General features: G+C 44.3%; 1 protein-coding gene across 2 annotated transcripts in view; it reads right to left on the bottom strand.

Annotated features, from left to right (window-relative positions):
* fgfr3 (fibroblast growth factor receptor 3) overlaps positions 1 to 20,157 on the bottom strand; it is a 65,016-nt gene extending 44,859 nt beyond the window's left edge. For both annotated transcript variants that reach the window (XM_069160782.1, XM_069160781.1), the window contains exons 1-2: positions 15,876 to 20,157; positions 15,434 to 15,668 (exon numbers count right to left, since the gene is read on the bottom strand). In XM_069160782.1, coding sequence (XP_069016883.1) covers positions 15,434 to 15,581 — 148 coding nt within the window. In that variant the 5' untranslated portion in view covers positions 15,582 to 15,668; positions 15,876 to 20,157. The remainder of the gene's footprint in view (positions 1 to 15,433; positions 15,669 to 15,875) is intronic.
* Between the last annotated feature and the right edge of the window lie 580 nt (positions 20,158 to 20,737).

The following is a 20,737-nucleotide window of genomic DNA, read 5'->3' as shown; positions in this document are numbered from 1 at the left end:
TCTCTCTCTCTCTCTCTCTCTCTCTCTCTCTCTCGACACACACACAGTGAGTGAGTGAGTGAGTGAGTGAGTGAGTGATCCTGGAGGAACAGGAAGGAGACCAGACCGAGGCTGCTGTCACCATGGCTGCTGTTGTATAAAGTCATTGGGTGGGAACATGGATGACGTTTTACCACAGTAAACCCAATTTAATCCGATTTACTTGAATTTTTACTGTAAGTAAAGGATGATGAGGAGGAGTTTCACAATTCAATTCAATTTTATTTATATAGCGCCAAATCACAACACGGGTTATTTCATGGCACTTAACACATTAAAGTCCTTACTGCAAGACTTTACAATATTATACAGAGAAACCCAACCCATAAAACCCATAAGCTAGAAGGAAAAAAACTCCATCGCCATCTACCTCGACCAGTATTACCTACTTATGTCTATTTAAGTGGAACTGTGGTCCAGTTTGATTTTTTTTTTTTTTTTTTAAAGAGATTTCTCCAATTCTTCCCAAATGAAATTTAGTAGTAAATGCAGTTTTAAAAGATAATTTGGGCTTTTTTTTGGTAAAAAGCAACTTATTTTTGAAATATTTTCTAAAAAAAAAACACGTTTCAGCACAAAATACATCCAAATCACCATCTATTACATCGTCTATCATTCTTTGTGTTTTGACTCTGAGTTTATAAATATTTTAGCGTTGCAGTCTTGAAGAGGACACTCTCCTTCATCGCTTTCTCTCAATGTGGATTTTTTTTTTTTTTGGTCTTGTCTTTTAAGAGCCCACAGAAGCAGAATTTGCCAGTGTCACTTAGTTTTCATCTTATTTAAGTGTCTTAAACATATTTTTCACTGATATTTGAGTGTACGCTTCTGACAGTCAGGTTTGAATGAAGTAAAAATGGGAAAAATTGCATCCACATTAAGTTTAAAGTGAGACTTGATGCTTGAATGTTGCTTAAAAGGCTGTTTTGTATTTGTGTGTGCGCACGCGTGTGTGTGTGTGTGTGTGTGTGTTCATGTGTGTGTGCGTGTGTGTGTTCATGTGTGTGTGTGTACGGTGTTCCCTGATGTGTGCCCCCTCTTTAACATTCACAGCGAGGATGGTACTTTTATGAATTTCACATTCACTGTCAGTAAACAACTAAATCGTGGCATCGCTCTCGTGGCAGTTTGACGAATTCATTTTCTGCTCCGGAGGATACATACGCAGCGAGTTTTATCTCATCGCCGCCTAAAATGCCCGAAACCTGTGTCCTCAAAAAACATTTCGTCAATTGAGAGTCCTTCAAACTTCCTCGTTGATTTATGATGCCCCCGTTTCGGTGACGTCGTCTCGTTCGGGCTGCTTTACATGAAGCTGCATCGGGTTCAAACAGGCTGTCGGGAGGGAGAGATTACAAGACTCTCCTTCTTTAGAGGGTCTTAACAGGTACTTTTATTGAGTCTGGTAGAAATGCAGCAGCACATACCTTCTCAAACCATATCGGAGTTTAAGCTGCTTTTCAAAGTGATGGATTCCAGATGGGCATTTATCTTTATCAGGCTGCCCTTTTCCCTCCTCCTCCTCCTCCTCACTACACTTAGCTAATAATACAACAAGGCCAATGTTTCCAATATGTGCAGAGCGGCCAAAAAAAGAAAAAAAAACCTGCGACAAATGGCCTTTTTTATTACAGGTAATTAGTTGTTTGCTTCCACTACTGAACGAGAGCGGACCGGAGAGGAAATACTTTCCACATTTTTGGAGAACGTGCATGGCCTGTTGGAGTGCGTGTGAAGCTGGGAGTAGATGTTTGCAGTGTGTACGTGGGGACATGTGATCGGCATGTATGTCTTTGTTCATCTCATTTGAAACAAAGCTGAGAATTTAGAAACATTTCCACCATCTTTTGCACAAAACAAGTTCAAAGATAAAGCTTAAAGTCGGTCTTTAAAGTGTCCTGAAAATTTACAAGAGAAACAGTTTTTCCTCTTCTCTTTCCGATGTCAGTGATTCATTTATTGAGTAGAGTTTAAAGATAAAAAAAAGTTGTTGATTCATCAACAACAAAAAAAAATAAATAATTTAGCTCATTTTTAAGCAAAAGAAGCGTTAATTAATAATAATAATATAAAAAAAAAAATCATCAAATTCATTGATACTAAACATGAGCGTTAGCTGCAACCTTATAGAAATGATATGCACAATATCACATACAATATGCAAGTTGTAAGGTCATGCAATCCTCTTTAAAAGATATTTCCTGAAGAGCTGCAGGCAGGCAGCCAGCCAGCCCGGTCCAGACCGTGATGTCCTCCACAGCAGCCCGTCTGCTCGCCGTGTCCCGCCAACACATTCTTTTACTTTTGCTTCCTATGCTGAAAAAAAAACGGAGCGGCTGCCAACCATTTGGCAAACCCAACACCCCGTCAGACGAGCCAGCATCACATGACCTTCAGAACAGGATCTGTGGAGGTCCCCCCCCCCCCGCCCCACCAACCAACCACAACAACAACAACAACAACCACCAGCACCTCCTCTCCTCCTCCTCCTCCATAAAGAGAGCACATTTCTCTTCCTCCATTTCAGAGTGAAAATCCTGCTCATCCTGGAGAAACTCCTTTTTTTTTTTTACCCCCCTCGTTCTTTTTTTTTTTTTTCTCTCTCTCTCTCTCTCTCTCAGTGAAAAACCTCCTAATCTCTGTTTAATATGGTTTGGCCGGATGTAAATACCTTCTGACAATGCCCTTAATCTGGGCCAGGCTGACAACCTCACACCTTCGCAGAGAGAGAGAGAGAGAGGCCTGCCAGGAGGAGAAGGAGAGAGAAGAAAAAAAAAGGAGGGATGGCCGGCGGAGATCAAGGAGGAGAGGAGAGGGAGGAGGGAGGGTTTCCCCAGCTTGTTGCCTCCATTCTTCGAGCCGAGCTTTATCAAAAGAGTCCCCCCCCCCCAAAAAAAAAATCAAGTTAAAGATAGACATTGCCTCCAAACATCCCACCCCGGCCTGTGCCAGCCTCACCCACCCTCCCTCCTCCGCCCCCTCTCTGCTCAGCCGCGCTAACGAGCATCGGAAGCTACTGTACATGCAGAGCATCTTGGCAGCGCCCAGTCGCCTCTGCTCCTTTCATTCCCACCCTACCACCCCTGCAGCCTCAGAATAGGGCCCGGGCTCGGTCCACAGTAATTGTCATTCCAAAGACGAACTGGCCTAGTTTCAATTCAACAGACAAAGTGTAAGAAGCCTCGGCCCCCCCACAAAAGCCAGGATGTCTGCGGAGTGTGTGTGTGCGGCTGCTATACAACATAATCACACTTCCCTAAACAACACGGAGGAACTAATCTGATTACAAGGCGGCTTTTCGGAGCTCCGAATGTTGACGTCACAGCTTCTGATTGAGGAGGCAACTTCTCCTAATGTTCTCTGGACGGGGAGAGCGGGCGAGATATTGCAAAAATACAAAAGTCAACTGGTTTAGGGCCTCTTTGGGAAAACAGATCTGGAGGTTGGATATGTTTCGGGTACATCCAGAATTTTAACTCTGAATGATCTGAACTGATGAGGAAAAGCAGAGAGCTCGTTAAAGTTCAAAGTGATGAAGACGTCGTCAGAAACAGCTGATGGAAACTGTCTCCGAACAGCACGATGAGACGCCGGACTTTGACCTCCGCTCATCCCGACTGCGACCCTGCCCTGACCTCTCAGTGAAGCAAGTGTGTACCCCCCCCCCACACACACACACACACACACACACACGCTCTCTTCTGATACTCTCCAGCTGGGATGATGACCTTCCCCCACTAATAATGCCCGGTATGTTCTGGTGTCATGGTGATAGCAGCGTGTGTGTGTGTGTGTGTGTGTGTGTGTGTGTGTGTGTGTGTGTGTGTGTGTGTGTGTGTGTGTGTGAGGTAACAGAGACATCAGTGTCATGGTATGTGATCAATGTAAAGGCACACTTGTCTTTTGAACAGACACACACAGACACACAGTCTGGATTATTCTGCTGTGCGTTCAGAGAAGAAGTGAATGAGATAAACGTCATCTGGACTTTGTTAATTAATCTGTCGGGAGCTTTTCATCCACATTTAACATGTTTTATTCACTTTCAATAAACGCTACCAGCACAACAAACATGTTGCAGGACACTGGAGACACCAAGGTTGTGTCCTTTGTGTTCTTTTTGGGGATTTAACTATCAAAAGTTAAACATGAAACGTACATTACAGGCTGATTCCCAGACTCACTGTATTTATATTAAGGCTTCCGCATACAGTTTCAGTTCAAAAGTTCAACATTTTCCCACCAGAGTTGTAAAATTATTCGACCGAATTGAATAACCAAGAGAATATGGAAATAATGACATAATGTTAGAGCCATTTCTTGGTGTCCAGCTGTTTTTCTGGGGGAAATAAGGATTGATAAAGGTGATCAGAAGCTGTGATGCTCCCCTCAATCAGAAGTGGAACTGATTGAAAATCATCAAATTGTTAAAAAAAAAATAAAAAAAATATGGAAGAAAACACAACATGTCATGAAAATAAAAATCTACTTTAGATGAAAATGTATTCGGTCCGAGGAGGTGGAAGCAGTGAGAAAGGTTGTGTGTGTGTCTTTTGGTCAGGATCAGCAGGACGTAAAAGCGTTTACTGCTCTGTTTACGATGCCGTTTATTAGTGCGTCTCCCTGCAGCCGCCATGTGCTTCTGATCACCTGCAGCAGCAACCTCAAACACTTCCTGCTGCTCGACAACCAACCACGTCGAGCTCCTGCCTGTATTCTCCTCTTCCTCTCTCGACTGTCAGTATCGACATCGCTCCCCTTTCGGGTCCTCGTCCGAACGCAGTGAAACTCTTGAATGAAGTTCTGTTAAACTGTGTTTGCTTACGGGAGCAGGAAAGCCTCTAATCCCATCATCCCTCCCTCCAGGACCGGCCTCCACTCACACCCTCACAAACTGACCGGAGAGAGAAGCCTCTGTTCGGGAGACAGAACAACTGCAGCACAGTTGTCTCCAGACATCGTTACTCACACAATCATCCTGTAGGAACCAGGGTCAATGCAAAAATCGACATCCTTTCCAGCTTTTATAACTCCCTATAAACAACCTGAGGCTGACACTCCGCTGTGCCCTTCAGGTACACGGACAGCCTGTTGTCTCTTGGCAACCCCTTCAGTAACCATGGTGACAGCGCCTGCATGTGTCCCACTAACAGTCCCCAGCTCTGCCATTCATTAAAAGAGTCAATGGAGTTTTTCCTCGGTAGCACAATGCGACAGTGTAGTACTTCACACATCAAAATGTTCAATTGCTTTTCTTATTGAGGCGGCGCCAACGTGCCATTGAGCAAAGTGTTCACACTTGACTCCCAACTGTTCCAGAGAGAGACGGCTCAAAGGACGACGGTTCGAGGCCGCAGATGAACATGGGAACTGGGGGGACTGAAGAGAGGTAGTGCCTAATTCAAAAAAATGTGTTTTTAAAACTATAGAATGATGACATCATGATATAAATGGAGAAAACCAACCAAAGAAAAGCTCAAATTTGCAATAATTGCAAGTAGAGGGAAAAAAAAAAGTTTTTTTTTTTTTTTCAAGCACTACCTACATCTGCTGTCGAAATAAGAGCTTTAGATGCAGTTTAATTAATGTTAATTCCACACAGCCCTACAGCATACACAAAAACAACTTGAAATGTGTATAAAACTAATTAAACATACAATAATAATAATAACAGTTTGGGAGAAAGCAGCATTTCAGTTGATCCCTTCTCCTTAGATTTAGTGTTTAGTTTTGTTCTCTATTGCTTATTTTTCAGTCTGTGTTCTCAGTTGTTGAAGTCTGACTTTATAGTTTATGTCAGTTAGAGGCCACTGTACCAGCAGGACATCAGAAAACCAAAGCTTCTATCAGTGTTGTTGATCTTCCTCCTTGTCAGAGAGGGAGGTCGATAAAGGTCGCTAATGACATCAGGACCCCTTAAAGAAATCGGAGGCAGGGTGACGCTCGGACGGAGCTTCTGCAAAGCTTCTGAAATAAAGCAAAGATTTAAAGGGCTATCACACAGACCGACTCTGTGATGACGATCGCCCGTTGCGTGCTGCACGAGCGACAAGGAAGAAAGTTGTCACACGAAGGGGGGGGGGGGGGGGGGGGGGGGGGGAAATGCAGCCAATTACCACAATGCACCACACTCCAAATTAGCATTTCACAGGAGTTTTTGAAAGAATTTCTGACGTGGGTTATTTTAAAAACACTTAAAAAAAAAGTTGGAGTCAGCTCTACTGTCACTGCCCTGCTGTTAGCCAGCACAACAGCCAGTCTCCCCCTCTCGCTTCTTTCCAGGGAAGGAAAAGGCTTCCATTACGCTCCGCAGACGATACAAAGGTTTATTATTTTAGGTCTCCTGGCAAAATAACATAAGGGGAGAGTTGGGGGGGGGGGGGGGGGGCGGGTGAGAGAGGGAGACGTGGGAGGGAGTTTGGTTTCAATATGAGATGTGTCAGCTGCCCTGAATGTGAGGGAGCTTTAAACAGAAGCTCATGTGAAGGTGCGACGAGAGACGCATCAACACGCTGAGATACCGAAATAAAGAACTGCATATTGTTGTTTAGTGTATTTATAGTCATCTACAGACCATTTCTAGTGACATATTCTGAATAATACCACCACGACAGTCTTTCTTTTGTGACTTTACTGTCCTTAATTAGTCATGCCAATGCTGCAGACCTGAATTTGGGAGGATGAGGAGGTTGATGATGAAGGCCCAGAGAGAGCAGATGTGTGGAAAAAAAAAAAAAAGAGGAGGGAGGAAGAGGACAACAGAGGGAGGAAGAAGATGAAAGAGACACACATTCACGAGCGAGGAGGTGAGCACACATACCCCTACACACACACACACACACACACACACACACACACACACACACACACACACACGACGTTAAACAGTGTGCTGGCTCTCTGTTTCCATTCACAGAAATGTAAATGGGGTGAAGCAGAGCCAGACAGCTCTGCTTCTGGTTTAGCGGTCTGCGAGCGACGGAGACGGCGAGACAGAGCTGTGATTTAAGAGGAGGAGCAGAAGAGCACATTAAAAATGGAATCATGAAGTTTTAATATTTATCATGAGATTTGTTGTTATATTGCAACATTGTGATGTTATATGGGCTGTATTATGTCACCGTGCCCTCGGATATGCTCGTGAGCGCGTGTACGACCTCCCCTTCATAAATATTGGGCGTATTTGGTTGTGTTTCCATAAAAGAAAAAAAAAGGCCTTAAATAAATCTAATCTACACTCTTAAAAATGGATGCGTTAAATAATAACACTAGAAATATGTTGTGTTAACAATAAGTAAAAGGCGTTAAACACTTCATGTGTTGGACAGTTTAACAAAATCCGTGTTATTTTCTGAATCCAGACCGAGTAGCTTGTCAGATTGTTCTGATTTAAGCTTAACTGTATATTAAGTATTATAATTATTATTAATATACTTAATATTAAGTATTGAGAAAAAAAATTCCCCTCGGGGATTAATAAAGTAACTACCTAACCTAAATAAAATACAATAAAAAAAAAAAAAAAGAATGAAATGTCCAGTTTTTGGTCTTTTACACAATCTTACTGGCATCACAATAGTCACCAAATCAAATATTTAATTTCATTTAACTAGGATTTGTAGTATAAATGTAGATGAGACGGTAACACACAAACATACAACACACAACAGTAGAGCCAATCAAATTAAAGTTAATAATAAACAAACAGAACAACAAGGAAATGGAGGGAAATAAGAACACGAGGGCAGTCGAGTGGCTGAGTGACGGGTGGGACAGAGAAGAGCCTGAATGGTCTCTGTCTTGGTCTATGTGTGTGTGTGTGTGTGTGTGTGTGTGTGTATGTGTGTGTGTGTGTGTATGCGTGCGTGCGTGCGTGCGTGCGCTGGACTCCTCACAGCTCAGCACACAACCTGCCATCTGTTTGCTTCTGCCAGCAACAAAATAGACTCTTCCAATGCTTCCAATGGGGTTGGCTCGAAGCAAAGACACACACACACACACTCGCATACAAACAAGTTCAAACATGCACGGTGTACATTGGCTGCATTCTGTAATCACCACAATCGAGTGAAAAAGTTCAACGAATGTCGGCCATATATCTAGACGTCAGCGGGGAAAAAAAAGTGAAAAAAAAAAAAAAGTGACATTTTAATAAAACGCTGTCGACCAGTCACTTCACTTCACAGATCATATTTTGTCAGATTCAACTGCAGCTCCAGCTGACTCCCCCCGTTCCACCCATCCCTCCTCCTCCTCCAAGAGACGCCTTCCTGATTCCCGACACAACGAGCGTTTTTGTTCCCCTCCATGTCTGCCCTTATCTCTTAAGTATCTCAACAATTTCCTTAAGGGGAGCTTTGTAATTAAAAAGCCGCCGTATGTCAACGCCGCTGTCAGCCAGCGGGCGAAGAGCCGCGTTGAACCGCAGCCAGAGGTGGAGCGGCGGACATGTGCAGGTGTGTTTACGAGAGAGACAAGTGTGTGTGTGTTGACATCATTAGGCTAAAAAAAAAAAAAAAAAAAAGGCTGCTAAGAAACGCGTGGAGATTTGAAAACATTCCCCAAATAAAAGAGAGAGAAAATGAGCCGTCATATGGGAGGATTTAAAGGCTTGAAAGCGTGTTTGTCTGGGTGTCGCATCATGTCCGTGTGTGCATGAGCTTTTAAAGAAACAGACAGAAAGGAGGCAAGACGTGAGCAGAAACGCACAGACAGGTCGGTGTTTTCATCCATAATTCATCGAGCGGCGTGCAGGGAGGATTTCAAAGGGCATTAATGAGGCGCATTAATACATGTGCGGTTGTGGCCTGCAGACGAGGTTCGTACGAAGGCCGCCGTCTGACAGTGACCTACTGATCTACAGCTGCCTGCTCGGGTTTCTGAAGGCTCGTTTAACCTGAAAGAGGAGTTCACACTCTACATGTGGTCGAGAAAGAACACCTCTGATACGGGGCACTTTTTGTTTCATGGTTTATTCATTCTGACCAATTTCCCATCAGATTTGATATGGAAACCTTTAATAACATTTTGCTAAGCAACAAGTTGCTGTTTTTTTTCCCGCTCTGCTGTGTGTTATCCTTGAAAAAACACCTCGTCTAGACAGTAGTACTCTGCAGATGCTTAATGAAAATCCCTTGAATGCGTAATGTGCTCAGAGGGGCGAGACGACACAAAGTGCAACATGTTTAAATGCCGCTGTGAATGCATCATTTATCGGAGCGCCTTCCTTAAAGATTTTCAGCGTGCAGACGGTAAATCCGGCGGAACCTGCTCACGGGAGTCGAGGAGACGTCGCTCCGCTGCGATCGCCTCGTTAATGGGACTCTTGAGTTGTCTCTAATATTTAATTCCGATCCAGAAAAGTGCCTTGAGTGTCTACTGGATTAAGCGCCTGATGGACTGAGGATAGAACCGCCACTGTTCAACAAATCGTCATACTCCAAAGCTTGTGTGGCCGCTACGCTTCCCACGCTTGGCAAAAAGATTTTCTGATAATGTTGCCAGGGAAATGAACATTCGTCCAGAGACTCCGAAATGTTGCTGCAGAAGAAGACGAAGAAAACGAAGAAGATAACGAAGAAGAAGAAGAAGAAGAAGGAGAAGAAGAAGACGATGACGAAGAAGACAACGAAGAAGAAGGAGAAGGAGAAGACGACGACGAAGAAGAAGACGACGAAGAAGACGATGACGAAGAAGACAACAAAGAAGAAGAAGAAGAAGACGACGAAGAAGAAGACAACGACGAAGAAGAAGATGACGATGAAGAAGAAGACCACGAAGAAGAAGAAGGAGAAGGAGAAGAAGACGACGACGAAGAAGACGATGACGAAGACAACGAAGAAGAAGAAGAAGGAGAAGGAGAAGGAGAAGAAGAAGACGACGACGAAGAAGAAGGAGAAGACGATGACGAAGAAGACAACGACGAAGAAGAAGATGACGATGAAGAAGACCACGAAGAAGACGATGACGAAGAAGACAACGAAGAAGGAGAAGGAGAAGAAGACAACGACGAAGAAGAAGACGACAAAGAAGACAACGAAGAAGAAGAAGGAGAAGGAGAAAAAGAGGAAGAAGAAGAAGAAGGAGAAGGAGAAGAAGAAGAAGGAGAAGAAGAAGAAGAAGGAGAAGAAGGAGAAGGAGAAGGAGAAGAAGAAGAGCCACTCTGAGAAAGTTGTGATGAATGAGCCATGTTAGAGCTGCACATGGAGCAGTGCTCATTTGCATAATTGGAGGATAGAAGGGGGAAGCAGGTAGGGGCGGCTCCGAGGTAAATAAGACGACCCGGACACTCGAGGAAGGAACCATATAAATGCACACTGGATAAGCACGAGTGTCTCTTTGTGGGTTAAAAACAGGAGCAGCTTCATCAGCAGACGTGTTTTAGTCACCAACATTACCGTCACGTTATCACTCGAGACAAAATGCTGGGTAATGGTGCGTTCAAATACAACTGGGAAGGGGGAAAGTTGCGGCCTCAGAGAGGGAGGAATCACGTGAACGCCTCTCAAACTGGAAATTTCGCACGAGGAAAGTCGCAAAAAACAAGTCACTTAAAGTTGAATTTAAGTCATTCAGCTCTCACACATGGCTGTTACGTTGTTGCCGTTAGATGTTGCCTCTTTGTTGTGGTCATGTGAGCGCTCTCAACTGGGACGTCGGATGTTACTAAATCGGAAGTTTCCCATTTCCCAGCAGCTGCCCGAACATCACCATAAGATCAGACTCCTTAAAGCATGAACTGTCAACTGGATGAGTTTATTTTAAGTAGCACTCAGGTTGACTGCAGGCAAACATGGGCTGATAAGAAGGGCTTTCTGGTGGGAAACGAGGAGAACTAAAGCTGCGACAGAAAAAAAGATTAACCTTAAGCATCTCTAGAAGAACAGAAGAAGAGATGAAACTTGTATCCGTTTGTTTTTACACAGCAAACTTTCTCCAGAGATGAGGAACAGGGCAGCTAAAAACTAGCTGCAGGAGTTGCACTGAAACTGCTGGTTTACACACACACACACACACACACACACACACACACACACACACACACACACTACCTTCAGGACAACATAGCCACCATCAAGGGAAGTGTATGTGTGTGTTGGGGGCAGGGGGAGGGAGAGAGAGAGAGAGAGAGAGAGAACTAATTGGTTGTTTGGATGTCACACAATACTTTTGGTCTCTAAAAATGACACGTATTGCTTTCTTCCCTGAAAGGGAGGGGCAGGGTGACCACACACACCCACTCATGGTCTCTCTCACACTCACACACGCCCAAACACAAACTCCGCTATCCTTTAATTTCCGTCTCCGTTTTTTCATCTTTTATAACCCGCCTCTGCTCCAACAGACATAACATTCGGTTCGCTGCTGCAGCCTCCATGTATGCCTGCTGTCACACACACACACACACACACACACACACACACAGAGACGCTGAAACCGAACGTGTTGAATTTGTACGTCTGCCGTTTCACAGAAAGCATCGCAGCCGAGGAGCCGCATATTTCATCTGATCTCGACGGGGTACGGGACACCAGCGGGGGGGCGTGTGTGTGTGGTCAGTAAACACAGACGGGAGAGGAATAACACGCGCGCACACACACACACACACACACACACACACACACACACACACACACAGCCTCTGCTCTTTGTCATCAGTCTCTCACATCGCTCAATTTGGCCCCTCAAACATTTTTCTTTTCACAGCGTTTAGAAATGCCACCAGCCTTTGGAGAAATAAACAAGGCGGCGCACTGAGACAACATAATGGTGGACTTAATGGAAATAGGGAATTACACTGCAGACACACGCATAGACACACACAGACCACAGTACCGCTTTACCTCACACATGCATAAATACAGACCAAGTCTGAGATTTATTCTGGACGGCTTGTTTCAGCCCCATTAGAAGACTTCTCAAAGGGTACTTCTGCTCTTTTTTTGGGGGCTGTTTGCAAGGAATTCTGGGAAATAAACTCTCTACGTGAATCACGACATGTTTTATATTTAAAGTCTACAATCACATCCATCATGCTGCCCCGTTTTATCATCAGTAGTCGCCGTTTTTCTTCTATGACTGCTTCTTTTTCCTGTATAAAACATGCCTACGATGTTTCACAGGGGTCAGAGGTCACAGCCACTCATCATGAATATGTAACAGCTGGACCAAAACAAGTAAACCGTTTGGAAATATTAAAAGGCAACCTATTACTTTTGATCAATATTTACAGGCCAGGCTGTGAACTTTCAAGGGCGTTTTGGTCCTCATCACCTGCCCCGACACACACACACACACACACACACACACACACACACACACACACACACATTAATCCGCACACACGCACGGAGAACACAAACCCAACCGACAACTTTGCAGCCCGGCGTCGTGGCGGCTGAGGGGGCAAATCGTGCCATCTGCCAGTAAACGACAGTCATTTTGCTCCCACTGCTCGTCCATCTGTGGATGTGGGGAACTCTGCTGGAGGCCAGAGGGCCGCGAGGGAGCCGAGGAGCGGGCCGGAGATACCGACCAGGCACAGAGGACGCTGCGAGGGGAAGGAGGACGCTGCGAGGACGCTGCGTGGGGAAGGACGCAGGACGCGGCGTGGGGATGGACCAGTTTTTGTCAAATCTCCATATCGTATAGAAAACTACTGCCAGATACGAGATCATGACGTGGACCCTGAAGGTGAAGATTATTATGACCAGAAAAAGCCACCAAGGATATATTTATCTTACTTTTTAATCACACTTACCATAAATATTCATTATCTAAATCATTAAGATCTTTAAAAATCAGAGCCCAGATTATCAGAGGCAACAGATTATCAGATCAAGATGAAGAAAGATGGTAAATTAATGCAGCTACTGGGTAAAAAAAAAAAAAAAAAAAAACTTTACCTGGATGGCAAAGTAGTAATTTTCTGAACTTATAAAAGAAGGTGTAACTACTTTAAACTAAAAGGTAAAAAAAAAAAGTGTTCAAAATCAGTTCCAGATTTTATGCTTTTTTTCACTCTTAGAACCTAAAATTTGGGGATTTTTAATCCTGGTGCATGAAATAAAAATGTACATGCAATATTTTAACAGGTAACAGGGGTATTTTTTGCAGTATTCCTGCATATTCCCTCAATATTATTACTCAAAAGAGCACCAGAGAGAGCTAGCAGCCTCTAATAGGATTTATCCTTATTTGCCCTCATTTCCAGTCTGACTGAGCCGCAGATAAACGTTCAAATCAGCGAGGAAGCAAATGTCTGCGCGGATTTCTTTCTTTTTTTTTTTTTTTAATAACTTCTTTTAACCTGAACCATTATCTTTTCCTGACCTTAATCAAAGTGGGGGACACCCACGAAAGAACTTTTATATATCTGTTGCCATAAAGTAACTTCCATCACGACAAAAGGTGGAAGACCTTTTGAGGTCCTACAGAGGCGGAAAGAAATAAGCATTCACTTCACGTCAAATGTATCATCACACCCCGACGTGACAACCACGAGCAGCTTGAAGCAGCGTCCTCCTCTGAAGGTGTGCGCTGCGGCTGCATCTGGCTGCAGGTACACGGGGATCACAGGCCGAACACCCGCCACCCGCAAGGGGTTTTAAAAAAAAAAAGAAAAAAAGAAAAACACACACACTCAACTTTTTAAGATGATGCCAAGCATGATTGGCTGTGATGGCTCCCAGCAGGGAGAGCAATCAGGCAGACAGGATCACAGAACGTCTATGGTAACATTGGGGTTTTACATGGGGGAGAGGTGGAGGGGGGGTTAGAGAGGAGGGGGAGTTTTTTTTTAAGTAATAGAAAGCCAAATTTACACAAAGTAATGTCATATCAGCCTAAAGCAGGCTTATTGAGGTTTTGAGGAAAGTCCATTGCAAAATAAAAGCTGAAGATTACGTGACAGTTGTGTTTTTTTGACATAATTAACAACAAACTTTTAAAATTGAAAAGCATTTTTAGGTGTTTAAGTCTGAAAAAATTCAGTAAAGTCCTGACTTTAGTGTCTTCAGCTCATCCAGCTGCTCTGACCTCAGTTATTTGGACGATAACCACGATATACTTCACACACACTCATGCACAAGTTTAAAATGCACACACACACACACACAGAGGAATGTCAGATCAGCCTAAAGCAGGTTTTTCAGTATTTTATGGAAAGTTCATGTCAGAATAAAAGATGAAGAGAACATGACAGTTGTGTTTATTGACATAATTAACACAAAACCTTTAAAAATGTAAACACCTATTCAGGTATTTAAATCAGAAATAAGTAAAAGTCTCTGACCTCAGTTATTTGGACGATACCCACAATATACTCCACACACACACACACACGCGCATAAGTTTAAAAAAAACAAAAAACGTGCGAGCACACACACACACACACACACACACACACACACACACACACACACACACACACACAGGGTATCTGAGCTTCATAAGACAGCTGTGTCCTCTCCAGAAAGCTCCTAGTCTTTCTTAATGCACTGTTGCATGTAAAGTGTGTCAAAGACTCATTTTAAATAACTCTCACATAAAACAGAAAAAAAAAGGAGGGAGGGGAGAAAAAACAACAACTCTTGGCTAACGCCTCAGAAAAAGATTACTCCGCTGTGTTAGTTTTTTTTTTTGTGCGCAATATGGAGAGATTAAAGCAAACACAGTCAACGTTTACTTTGGATTGATCTTTGGCTATTTCTCTGCCTCGAGAACAAAGAGTGAAAAAATCGTGCTAAGCTCAGCGAACCGAGAAGAGTCCAATTAAATCCTCATCGTAAAAAAAAAAAATATTAACAAAAAAAAAAGGCCACATTCGCATAAACAATAAATGTGCCTTTTAAAATACGCTTTTTGAAGTGATGAACACAGGAAAAAAAAAACGAGTGTAGTTCTGAGCAGATGTCATATTAGGAGCTTATGGAAAATGAAGCAATGAACAATTGAGGAGGAGAAAGCGAATGTGCGAGCTGAACACTGTCTTTCATGTTGTTGAACAGGCACCCTTTCAGGCTCCTTTTTAAAAAAATGTTATCCTCGTTTATGACTTAATGTGAATCCGGCTTTAGGAGGATTCTTCTGGGCTCGGGTTTTGTGTTGCTTTTTTGTGGTTTAATTGTGGGAAAATGTAAAAGTTTAGTCCGAAACCAAGTGCTAAATTCACGTGTGACACCTCATGTTTCCTTTCTTATTGTTAAAAGAAAACGCAAGGCTTTAAAAGGGACATTTCTACTCCGATTTCTTTGGGGACACAAAACTGTCCGGGCAGCGATGCTTCAAAAATGCTGCAAGTGTTTACTCGCGTGTTTGAGCTTTTCTCCGCAATCACCAGAATATAAGGGTGTGACATAGCAGGAATGTGCACGAGTTCGATTCCGTGTCCTACCTGTGGGCTGAGCGGTGGGCAGCCTGGCCGGCGCGACGCAGAGCGGCAGGAGGAGAGAGAGCCAAAGCGGGCACCACAGAGCCGTCATTCCTCTGGATGGAGAGGCGAGGCGCAGAGCAGCGAGGCCCGACTCCAACTCAGACAGCATCCTCCGTTCGCATGCTGTCCAGCAGAACGGCGACCACGGACGCCGCTAAGAAAGAAAGTGTCCCGACAACTCTCCCCGCCCGCCGACCTGGAAGAACAAACAGCGAGAGGGTGGGGGGGGGGGGGGGGACACTCAATCAGATGAACGAGAAAGATATGTTCATCAGGAGATTCTCATTCAAAGGAGGTGAGAGAAAAACGTGCAATGAGCAAACAAATCGACACAAGACTGTAAAATGTAACACAACACAAAAGAAGGGCCTTGGGTTGTGCGCACATGCTCCCATATTCTGACCTGACATTCCTCACAGATTTCAGGGATTAGGGTGGAAATCCCTATTCTGAGTTGTTGTTTTTTTTTTCTCAGGGAACTTTCTCAGATTGTTAAGACTTGTTAAGATGACCAAATAAATTGGACACAAGTTTTGCACCACATCCCCGGACTAGAATACAATCTCATTAAGAAGATATCTTAATGCTGTTAGTTAAAGAGAGAATATCCTGTTATTCCTTCCACAGGACTTGTTTTTCTGCTTCAGACACTTCTTCTGCATGGTTTAGCGACCGATCGACACGGATGTACTAATCTTCCTGCAGGATAAGGAATGCAGAAGTCGAACAGTATCCGTTGCCCAAAGTGCCCGGCGGCTCCCGGGAGGGAGGAGAAGGGCCTACGCAGAGCACCAGGGCGGCGGCGGCGGCGGCGGCGGCATGGTGCTCTGCCCTCATGTTTGCCTGAGCGGGGCGACGCTGGAATGCACAGAGGCTCACGGAGAAAAGCTCTGAGCGAAGAGCCTGGAAAAGAAAAGCACACACTCACTGCCGCTGTTAGCTTAGACTTAAGTGGGCATCGTCTCGGCTGTAAAAGGTCCAAAAACACACGCACAAACATCTCAGGACCTTTTGCCTTGCGCACACTTGAAGCGGATCTGCGCGCACACGGTCCAGAGAGAGAGAGAGAGAGAGAGAGAGAGAGAGAGGCAGGCTGTGTTGTCTTAAGTCTTAACAGTCCTGTTTTTCTTTCCCCTCTGCGGACCTGTGACCCGCTCCTTACTCAGCACAAACCGCGAGGCTCTCTTTGCGCAAAAAAACACCAACTAGGGAAACTTCACAAGACACACATGAATAGATAAAGCAACACACACACACACACACACACACACACAGAGAGAGAATACACTCATCTAACCACTGCCCCTGCACCTTTCATGCTGCAACATACTGCGGCCTTTTATGTGCCCTGCGTGCACTCCGGAGAGCTCTTCGTCCCTCTCGGCTCATCCTCACCTTACAACACCAGACGCCGCCACGCTGCTGCGGTTTGTTTTCACAGCGCGATAAAGGCCTTCGCTCTGCAGGCGTGGGGGGCAGCTGATTGCAAGCCGCTCTAGATCGAAACTTTTTTGTTTTCTTTGGCAGAGAACAGACACACACATAAAAAAAAAAACAACGCTTTTTTTTTTTTTTTTTTTTTTTTTTTTTTTTTTTAAGGGCCAGCTGACAGAGCCTCCTAGATGGTTCTCGTCAACGTGTAGATCTGTTTGGAGAGGCAGCGTGATAGCCTGTCGAACCGTGCGAGAAGAAACTGGAAAACAATAACAGCTAGGAATCGACTAATCCGGTGTCGGGCAGCAGTTTGGACTGCCGTGTGTACAAACTGGGAGTCTGAGGAGCAGCCAAGTGTTGCAACATGACTGATAGCATCAAACTCTGATAAATGACGGCCCTGAGTTGGAGCGATGCCCCCTTCTTCACAAAATTATAACCTCGTCTCCTCTTTTCTTATTACCATGTTGGCCAAAGTGGATGAGCTGATCATTAGGAATGAACTGCAAAACCAGGGAAAACCACTTTGCTTTTTTTTTTTTTTTTTTTTTTTTAGGTTACGTGAAATCAGAGAAAGAAGAACGGGAGGGTTGTGCAGGATCCCACAGACCCAGCGAGGAGTTCAAAGCCTCCGGAGTGTTTTCATGCTAATATTTTCTTAAAGCATGAAAGGGAAACACAACGGCGGCTGTGAATAATACATGAACATTAATCATGCAGAACTATCTTCACATTGTAAGAGCTCAGAGGCAGAGAAGGGCTTTCAGCCGGGGGTTCAAATCCCTGTCAAGCTCCCCCTCCAAACTCCCCCTACACCCTCTCACCGAGGATCAATGCGAGGCAAAGTCACATGCTAGTCACACCTCTCCGCTAGTGTCAGTAATCTTTAATTATTAAGCCGGGGAATCAACAGCCGGGTGCCTGATCGACTTTGTCATTTTGCGGGGGAAAAAAAAGAAAAAAAAGGGGGATTAGAGATTTTTTTTTTTTTTTTTCTGAGGGGAGGGGGGGAGCAGAAGTGCAAACAGCAGCTGAGCGGAGGACAGATGGGGAGAGACGAGAAAGATAGACACCAGAGTGGGGGCATTTTTCCAACGTTTTCTTCTCCGACACTTCTCCGTGCCTTCAAACCCTCCCTCTCTTCACTCAAACGCACCCTGGGTGAGAGGAGATATCGATCAGCTGAGAGAGCTCTGTGCTTTAAAGCTGTCAGAGGTGCAGAGTGACTCCAGGTGGAAGGAGGTGCAGCGTCTTGTCATGTGTCCCACACACTGCAAAAAAGACCACAATACCATGCATTTGTCCTCTGAAGGAAACAGAAGGACACTTCAGTCCCTATGAGATGAAACACTGCAGCACTTAAACCAAAGAAAATCAGATGATTTAAACACTTAAAAGTGCTGAGAACATATATAACTCTCTGAGACAATACTGCGAAGATTACAGAAGAAAATGTGGGAAATTAAATCATTACAAAACCTAAAAAGGACCAGTTTTAACTCTGATACAACCTTACAGAGCCACTGCAAACTTACTTATAATTTTGAGTTCCTGTAGGAGGTCTGTTCAGGAATAATGTGCTTTTAAAATGAATCTCTATAAAGCTTTCACTTGACAATCAGACGTATACTAGAAGAGTAAAACTCCTAAATAAGCCACATAAAGTCACCACTGCAACACAAAGGGTTTTTCCTTGTAGGAAGATGACAGTGAATGAGTGTTTATGCATGAAAGAGATCCACTTTTCTCTCAAATTACACAAGTTGAAGCCAATTAATGGACTGTTATCCTCTTTATATACAAGAAGAAGTAAAAAACTGCACGCAGAGAGATGGTCTCAGGCCAATTTGGGTAATGAAAAGAGGCAATCAGACTCTCATTTGGAACCAAAATGTGTCTGAGGCTCAACTCGGATTGAAAACACAGCAAACTGGAGTGTGTGATTTCTCGGGTCAATAGATACAATTAATTTGCAGCATTAAACAAAGTATTATTATCTTGCTTTGTGCAATACGAGTCCCAAATATCCCCTCGGTCCCGTCCCCCGTCCCCATCTCGTACAGAGTGCTATAATCTGGTAATTTTCTCCGGTTGTGACTTGACATGTTTGAGATTCAAAGCTGAGCTGAGTGGCCAAAAGAAATCACCATCTGAATCCCATTGAGGTACGTGTGTTTGAAGAAGGGGATGACTGATCTGCTGCGGAGGGGAGAGAACCGCACAGTTCGTTCATTCAATGAGAAGGAAGAAAAAAAAGAGATGTGCTGCTTTCTGGAGAAACTTCAGAGATGATCAGAGGCATTAAGGCAGAGCGGCTCTGTGAGGGAGGCTGATGGGTAATTCATATTTCAGATGGTAACCTGGGAAGACGTCACTGTTGCAGTGAGGAGAAAAGGCGTGTTCATCCCCACAAGCAGAGGATGGACAGTCAATATATTACTTTGTGACAATAATAATAACACAAAATTATTCCATATGCTTGAATCAATAACTCATCTCAAACACATCTAATGGGGATCACAAACCAAACTTGATGGGCAGATAAACGTGCGTAATTCCATTCAAACATCCTTGTTTCTGGCATATCTGCCTCATTCAAGGAATTCAATGGAAACCAAAGTGCCAGTATTTTAAAACTGGACCGCATGACGCGTTAAAATGTACTTTTAATACAGAGAAAAATTCTCTCAGCAACTTGATTTTCATTGAAAACAAGAGGAGGGACTCATCCAACTGCTAGTTCCAGAGAAAGCCATACATATTTTCCGACCCAAACGTGTAGTTATTTTCACAGCGTGCGTAATTTCACCAACAGACACGAACCTGCGCCACACACAGCGCAAACCGCATTTATGAGCTCTAATAGAAACAGTCTGGGGCAGTTGCTCCAAAACCAAAAGTGATAAAACATTTTTTTTTTTTATTTTTTTAAACCGCACAGTTTGCGTCCTTTTTCTCGGTTCACACCGGTACTAGGGCGCACCAATTGCGCACAGACCGGGCACGACGGAGGAGCCGTTTGTCTCTGCGCCACCTGTGCAGTGGCACGGCTGCGGGGCTGCTCACTGCAGCTCCACGCTTCACTCAACACTCTTCAGTGCAACACGGCTCCTTAGCGCGCAGACACTGGAGGCTCCAACCTGTCCGACTCGCATCTACAAGGAAGTGAAGCTCTCGTGTCTGAGAGTCTGAGGGACAGTGTTGGGTAATAATGATTATAATAGTAATAGTAATAATAATAATGATAATAATAATAATAATTCTCACCCAAAGTGTCCCGTTTTGACAGAAAATCGCAGCTTTCAGATTTCAGATGTCACCAGTCGCTCATTAGAAGAAACCCAGCGTTTATTTTCCAGTGAAGTCCACAAAAAAAAAAATCCCCAAAGCTAATTTAAAATCCTCACGTCCTGACGCAGTTTGGCGACAGTGGAAAAAACAGAAGTCAGAAATCCCCCTCACGACTTGACGCCTAGAGTCTACGGTTCGGGCACCGCCGCTGCGAAACCAAAACTTCTCCCCCTAAATCCAGCTCTCCTCTCCACGCTGCCCTCCACAGTGTCCACAGTGTCCAAACCTCCACAGTGCGCTCATCGTGTCCAACGCGGAGCAGTGTGGCTGGCTGACACGGACGGGACACGTTGAACGGAGGCTCCTCGCTTCTCTCCGGTGGCGCGGATGCCAGTTGTGTGTTTCGTCGCCACGGATCAACCAACTCGGACTGGTGGCTGAGTTCGTCTGGCTGCCTCTGAAGTACGAGTTGCAAGGTGCTGCCGTCAAGTCAGCCCGGCTGGAAAAAAAAGGAGGAGGAGTTCCGTAACTGACTTTTAA

This window comes from Embiotoca jacksoni, unplaced genomic scaffold (assembly GCF_022577435.1).
Source record: "Embiotoca jacksoni isolate LCO1_2020_lvr unplaced genomic scaffold, fEmbJac1.0.p SCAF_27, whole genome shotgun sequence".
In the NCBI taxonomy this organism is placed as follows: domain Eukaryota; kingdom Metazoa; phylum Chordata; class Actinopteri; family Embiotocidae; genus Embiotoca; species Embiotoca jacksoni.
This window is presented reverse-complemented; position numbering and strand designations above follow the sequence as displayed.